This window comes from Microtus ochrogaster, chromosome 10 (genome assembly GCF_000317375.1).
Source record: "Microtus ochrogaster isolate Prairie Vole_2 chromosome 10, MicOch1.0, whole genome shotgun sequence".
Taxonomy (NCBI): Eukaryota; Metazoa; Chordata; class Mammalia; order Rodentia; family Cricetidae; genus Microtus; species Microtus ochrogaster.
The window spans coordinates 78,881,274-78,888,901 of record NC_022016.1 but is presented as its reverse complement, the minus strand read 5'-3'; the positions used below and the strand labels follow the sequence as shown (position 1 = coordinate 78,888,901).

Genomic DNA, 7,628 nt, shown 5'->3' with positions numbered 1-7,628 from the left:
TGTGTCAAGGCCAGAGGTCACCATTGACTAAATGTGTTCTCTAGTTGCTATCTCTAGTTATTAGCTTTTGAATGTTTCGCTGAACCTAGAGCTCGCTGATTTTTCTGTGTTACTCAGCCAGTGAGCTCCTGGGCTCTTTCTTTTCCTTCAGGAAGGGAGGGAGAGCCACCTCCCCAGCACTGGGATGATAGAGGAGTGCTGCTGTACCCAGATTTCACCTGGGGAAATTGGTCTCGGTCCTGCTCACGTGACAAACACTCTACCAACTGATTTCTCCAGTTATCAGACATGGATCTAAAAAAAGAGCATTAGTCACATCAACCTTTGAAAACACATTGTGCAAACCATTATAATATAGAACCTGCATTAGGGAAGCAGAGCTCACAAATTGCAACATTTTGCTAGCCTGTATCCAAACGCATCTCAGAAAGTCATTTGGGAGTGTGGTATAGAACAGCAGAGCTGGAGAAACAGAGTGGTGGCTACAATGACACATGTGCTCAAGTTAGAAGACTATGGGAACATATGCCGACGGCCAGTTTACCAGGGCTGTTCCCACATCTGCAGCACTGTCTGTTCCTAGCATCAACCAATGGCTCTCCGAGCTCTGTGTGTGTGTGTGTGTGTGTGTGTGTGTGTGTGTGTGTGTGTGTGTGTGTGTGTGTGTTCCTACACGCATTTCATAGAATGCTATTTCTCATCCACAGGACATGGTTTGGAGGATACTCCACACTCTTTCTGTGGCAGCTGAGGAAACAGAACTCAAGAGACTCAGCTAGAAAATAGCAGAGATGAGATGGAATCTCGGACCCGTGCTCTTAGCCATGATGCTCATTTTGATATAGCACAGGTTGGCAACCTGAGATGCTTTGACATGTTTAAAAGTTAAGTTATGACATAACATAAAGGTATGTCATCTAATGTCATAATTTAGTGTCAAATTTAAATGGAGTATGAGTTAAAGTTTTTTTTCTTTTAAGATAAGAAATGTGGAATTAGTAAATGGGGGAGCCGACGAAAGCCATTCCCCTATAGTCAACCCCTCAAGCTGCCAGCAGCTTCACCTCTCAGTGCCACTTTACCCTCCCCCTTCATGCTGGTAGATGGCAATCAATTTTTTTACACTTTCAAAGCATCACTGGCCACATGGGTATGTGGGGTGGGAGGAGACACACATTTTATCAGTCCACCACTAGGTTTATGAGTGTCTATTGAAAGACACTTGCTGAGTTATTTTAATCCCACCATGGTCCCTCTCACATGTGAATGCTAGTTGCCTGGGTGATGTGATGCCTATGACAATACCAGAGGTAAAATCACAATATAGTTCTTTTATTTTGTTTATTTGGAGGTTCTACATGCTTACCAACACAGGATGCTTTATTTATTCTGCAAATAATTCAACACTAAAATATTAGCTACATTGGAACCGTCCGTGGTCTCTTCTAGTAAACTAATCTAGCTGTAGACATTCGGATAACTCAGCTGGTCCGCCAGTGAATGCATGTGGACGTTTTACAAAGAAAGCTAGTTTTTAGGATCTAAGAAATAAAATAGCCTCTTATAAAGGGGAAAAAATAGATAATATTGATTAAAACAGGTTCAAATTTATGAAATTCATTTTTGCAGAGAACATCTTTTTGCTCATTACAGATAACAGGGAGCTCATATTAATTAAATCTTACCCAGATAAGATAACCAGCCAAGTAGGTGGAAAGAAAGTTAAAAGGCAATAAAAATGGAAGAACATTCTAGAGAGAATCTACTCTTCAGTTTGTCAGCAATGACAGGAGCACAAGTGACAAGACAGCCTTGTCACAAACTGGAACTGTAACTTTGTTCCAGGGTTTTGACACTGGAAACAGTACATTCTTTTCTAATAAAGGCGAGACTGTGATAATTTACCATTTGAAGGAATATGCTGGGGTCAAGTCTACCTGCTACTCAGTGGACACCTGTTTTAAAGAAAGGCATACAAATCCAGATCACATTAAACGCTTTCATTGAGAGGTTGACATGGAAACTCATACAGTTTATGGTGGATGGTCTCAGAAGCTTTCCTGTGTGTGAGAAGCAGAACTACAGGCCTTTTTGTATAAGTTCCTGTACATCTTGTCCATGCTGTTCTCAAAGGCGGGTCGGTGAGGTTTCCCCTTAAAAGAGGCTGCTCTGTTGGGCCAGTATTCACCATCATCCAAATGGAAAGAACCATGTGGCCGCTGATAGCAGCTATGAGAAAAGATTATTTTTGAAAAAAAGGTTAAAACAACGGTGGAATTAAGAACCCTAAACATAGGCATTCTGGAATCTCTAATAAATTGTGAAGAGCTGGATTATTTTTTTAATTGCTGTGTATTACTAAATTTCAAATGTAGGTATAGCATTAAAAATTCATAAAATAAAAATGAGCTTTCTAAACCAATTTCACTTCTCATTTTAACAATATTTTCAGCACTTGTTCACAAATCCTTTAATAAATTCCTGTTACATGTTACAAAATATTTTATCAGCTAGCTTTAAAGCAGGAATAATGTTGTAGTTTTAAATATAGCAATATTTCCAAAAACTTATGACTATTTACTTGGATAGAAAGCTTTTTATTGAACTGTAACATTGCTATGCAGAAAAAAGACAAAATTAGAACAGAGGTAATCTAAGAGAACCAATCAGCTTCAAATTCTATTAATGTATAAAGTATAAATTTATATACATGTTTTATTAAAGTCTATAATATACACACAAAGGAGGAATATTTTAGGTAAGTTAGAATGGATTAGGAAACAAAAGGAAATTAATGGTGATTAATTTAGAAAAAGGATGCAAACCATTTGAGGCCTGGAAGGTAGTGTGTGTGTGTGTGTGTGTGTGTGTGTGTGTGTGTGTGTGTGTGTGTTGGCAGTTCAAATGAAGGTCAGGCGAGTAGCTAATGACTGGGTTCTCATGAACAGCCTTCAGATAAAATAAACATAATTATATACACACATACACATATAATACATTTATATAAAATGGAGCTCTGACCAAAGCTACAGAGAAACCCTGTCTCGAAAAACAAAAAACCAAAAAAAAAAAATGGAGCTCTGAAGATGGATATATTAAGCAAACGATAGTAATTTTAAGGAGCATATGGTTTGAATGAGAAGTGTCCACCATACAACACTGAATACTTGGCCTCCAGTTGGTGTGCTGTTTGGGGAGATTTGGATGGTGCAGGCTGACTGGAGGAAGTATGCCAGCCAGGGTGAGCTTTGAGAGCGCTGTCTGGCTACATCCAGTCTGCCCTCTCTACAGGTCATGACTTGCTGTGAGAAGGTACCTGCCTCTCAATCCCACTTAACAGGAAGCACATGAATTGGAAATAAAATTAAAACAACACCCTGATCATTTGACAAGAAGCTTCCAGGGCAAAATGTTCAAAACCATCCTTTAACTAATTCTGAAGGCCTGCCCATCCCATCCTGCTGGTCCAAAGATGTCCACAAATGCTGAGTACTGTAAAGGGACACAAAAAATGAGCACAGAGCTTTTTCAGTAGCTGCTCAACTTTCTTATTTAAAGCTTCCAAAGGTTAGCACAACAGTGAATTAACACAAACAGTGTTAATCATTAACACTGATGAACAAGAAAAAGAGTCACAGTGGTGAATCTCAAGACAAGTCAAGAGCAGTGTTTGTCAAAGTGTTGTCTTCACACTCCCTGTATTAGAACCATCCAGGGCATTTATTAATGAACATTTTGGGTTTCACTCCATTTAGAAACCACAGCCTTTGGAGTTATCAGGTGGAAATCTGTTGAAACAGAAATCAGGTGGAAATTTCGAAGAAACAACACAGGCAATGATTATTTATTTAAAAACTTCAAAGATCAGACCCTTTCTACTGTCAAACTATATTGATTTATCCCCCTAAACTGTTAGGGTTTCTATTGCTGTGATAATGACCATAACTAAAACACACTGCCGAGGAAAGGCTTTATTTCATTTTACACTTCCAGTAACAGTCCATCAGTGATGGAAGTCAGGGCAGAAACTCAACAGGGAAGGAACCTGGGGGCAGGAGCTGAATGAAGCAGAGGCTATGGAGGAGTGCTGCTTACTGGCTTGCTCGGACTTTTTTTTTTTCATACACACCAGGACCATCAGCCCAGGAGCAGCACCTCTCACAAAGAGTATGCTGGGTGCTCCCCCATCGATCACTAACTAAGAAAACATTCCACAGGCTTGCCTACAGGCTAATCTTACAGAGGCATCTTCTCAATTGAGGTTCCCTCCTCTTGGGTGACTCTAGTATGTAACAAGTTTGCAAAACGTTAGTTGGTACAGCAATCTAGGGAAGTGACTTTTTAAGAAAGAATAACAAAGAAAAGAACTTTGCAAAAATTGTGTGCTCTCTGAACCTTTTTCTTTTTTCACTGTTTCCCTTTCAAATTCATCTCTAATAGTCAACCCACTTTCATAAGAGGCCCAAGCTGCCTCCTGATTGGGAGGCAGAGACTCACACTCATGCTAGGCTCTCACATGGCCATAGAGGTTCCAGCCAAGGTGACCATTTTTGTGCAAACTCTGCTAGAAAAAAAAATAAATTCCACCTCATGGAGCATCTATATAAGTCTCTAAGAAATTTCTTGGTGAAAAACTAATACGGTACTCCATGGCATAGCAGAACAGCTGTAACTACCCATGATTCACAGTCTTTAATTCTACATCTCATGGCCATTAGAATAGAATTTTCAAATGAAATCTGCTAGCATAAGCTTTCAAAAATATTTTTATTAATATCCCTGAAATTTTAGAAGAATGGATTTTTTTCTTACATTATTTGAAAAAATTTACTTATCTAATTATGGAAAGTACTTTCAGTTTAGGATAAATGTATCATAAAACATATGGGTTTGCTGGGCAGTCAAATAAATTCTAAACAGGAGGAAACACATCATTGTGAGCTGGCTGTTTATGTGGGGGGGGGCGCACACATGCGCACACATGTGCATGTGTACATAGAGGAGGAAGTCAATGTTTGCTGTCTTTCTCAGTTATTCAACACCTTATTTTTTGAGACAGGGTCCCACACAATCTGGAGTTCACCAATTCAGTCACACTCCCTGGTCAACAAGCCCCAGGGATCCTCTGTCTCTGCTTCCACAGTGCTGGATAAACAAACACAACTGCACCAATGTTTCTGCTTTCCACCCCGAGCATAGGTGCTGGGACGTGGAAGCTCAGGTCCTCATGCTTGTTCTACAAGTGCTTTACTAAGCATCTCCCAGTCTTATGTGTGTGTGGGGTGTGTGTGTGTGTGTGTGTGTGTGTGTGTGTGTGTGTGTGTGTGTGTGTGTATGTGTGCGTGCTGTTTTTTTTTGAGATGGAATTTCTCTGTGTTACAGTCCTAGCTGTCCTGGGTGCTGGAACTAGCTCTGGTGGACCAGGTTGGCCTTGAACTCACAAAGATCCACCAGGCTCTGCCTCTGCCTCCCGAGAGCTGGGGTTAAAGGCATGTGCCACCACTGCCTGGCTTATGTTTGTTTTTTTGTTTTTGTTTTATTATCAAAAAGCTTCAGTAACAAAAAAAAAAATTTAACTGGGCTGGAAAGATGACTCAGTGGTTAAGAGTGCTACTCTTCTCCCAGAGGACTCAAGTTGAATCAGTTCTCAGCACCAACAGTGGCTCACAGCCTCTGTAACTCCAGCTCCAGGGAGATCCCTTGTCTCCAAGCTCCATAGGCATCTGCACTCACATCCACATATCCATACAGACACACATACCTATAGTTAGAAGAATGAAATTAAGATTAAAATCTAGAAAAAAGATAAAATGTCTCATTTTTATGCTGTCTATGAGAAGGATCTCCGCATGCAGAAGCAAGTCCATACCTATATTCAGGGTCACTGTCATAGGCAGAGTCTCTATATAAAAGGCCTCTTTTCAGTTCCAGTTCTTCTTCTTTCTCTGGGTCTCTCTCATCCTGAAAAATGAAAAGATTTCCAGTAACTAATTTTCTCATTGCTTCCAATACGGTAGTTAGGATGCTGTGGGAAAGGTGTCTTTCCGTCCTCACTGTAAGAGACTGAATTAAGAGTCTAGTGCTTAGATTCTGCGGACAGCAGCAAACTGTCGAGGATGCATTAGCTCTCAATAACATTTTAAAAACTATTTCTCCTATCTGGAAATTATATCATTTCCCTTTCTCCCCTCCCAGGTCCTCCCACATACTCCACCTTGCTCTCTTTCAAATTCATGCCCTTTTTTCATTAATTATTGCTACATGTATATATGTATAGGCATAAATATTCCTAAATATAACCTGCTCAATCTGCATATTATTTTCATGAATATTTTCAAAAGAGCACATTATTTTTATTATAATTTGGTTAGTACTGGTTAGCAAAGACTAGACATTCAGTAAATATTTTATGAAAAAGGTATAAATAGTAGTGAATGTGTCAAGATATTTAAACTAATAAAGGCATATATATTTTATGTGGAATTCAAAAAGATTCTTGCCTTCTGAGAAATAAGCACTAATGCCTTCAAAAATTACACAGATGCAAGCATGCACTCATGACTTACAAAGAAAATGATTTACTGAGAATGATAAGCCAAAAAAAACCCCACAATAAAACCAGAAATGTGAGTCAATTGATATAAACATACATAGCCAAAGTTCCCATTCTTAACTTCTACTAGATACGCACAGGGGAATTGGAAACAGGGTCATCTGAGCTAGTTTTTCAAGCTGCATAGTCTTAGTAAGTTGGCATGTGTTTTCTGTAATGTCATACTAAGTATTGTCCATCACTGCTCACTCCTTAATCTGCACAAACACAGGTGAAAAGAGTAGGTAATAGAAACACACAGGGAATAGCATTAATAGAATATGGGCCCATCTACTTCAGGTAAGAAAACATATCCACACAGACTGTGAGGAAAATATACTTTTTTTAATTTGCTGATGGTGTGATACTGCAAAGGACACATTCATTGTCAAAGTGTCTGTGAGTAATAAACGAGTTAAAACATTTTGGAAGATGTACATACAATGTTAGCTGTTAAGACTGAGAGACCTTACCATTATGAATAATTCCATGCATTTCTTTTGGTCCTTTCTCTTCTCTTTAAGATTTTTGTTGGTTATTAAAATAGTTTTCTTTTAGTTAATACCAAATGATAAGTATTTAATCATTTATTTTCAAATTTTCCATTGGGTTTTTTTTTTTTTGATGGACATTCAACCAAGTGAGAAAGACTAACAAGTGAAGAAATAAGTGGGAGGGTTGTCTTAGGGAGTGTAACAACACATCACCGGCACCACAAACATAGAACACTGCCCATCTGGATCAAGGATGGCACAATGGGAAATTCTGACCCAAGAAACCAAACAGACCCCATTACCACACAGTTCTCATCTGGAATAATCATGCATGTATACACACACAGCCAGATGGATCTAAAGAAAGAGTGTTCAGAAAGATCATTTACAGATAGAGCGCCTATGACTGAGATGGGGAAGAGAGATGAACATAGAAGAGTTACTTAGAATTTAGCTGGGTATGGCCCTTTGCCAGACCTCTAATCCACAAAAATATAAGATGACCAATTTGAGCCAATGAAGTTATGATACTATGTGGTAGC

At 39.1% G+C, this 7,628-nt stretch overlaps 1 protein-coding gene across 2 annotated transcripts in view; it reads right to left on the bottom strand.

Moving 5' to 3' along the window:
* Window positions 1-1,327: 1,327 nt before the first annotated feature.
* Window positions 1,328-7,628, bottom strand: part of Spata6 (spermatogenesis associated 6) — a 90,422-nt gene continuing 84,121 nt past the window's right edge. For both annotated transcript variants that reach the window (XM_005353594.3, XM_026781802.1), the window contains 2 exons: window positions 5,870-5,961; window positions 1,328-2,229 (listed from right to left, as the gene is read on the bottom strand). In XM_005353594.3, the coding sequence (XP_005353651.1) occupies window positions 2,049-2,229; window positions 5,870-5,961 (273 nt within the window). In that variant the 3' untranslated portion in view covers window positions 1,328-2,048. The remainder of the gene's footprint in view (window positions 2,230-5,869; window positions 5,962-7,628) is intronic.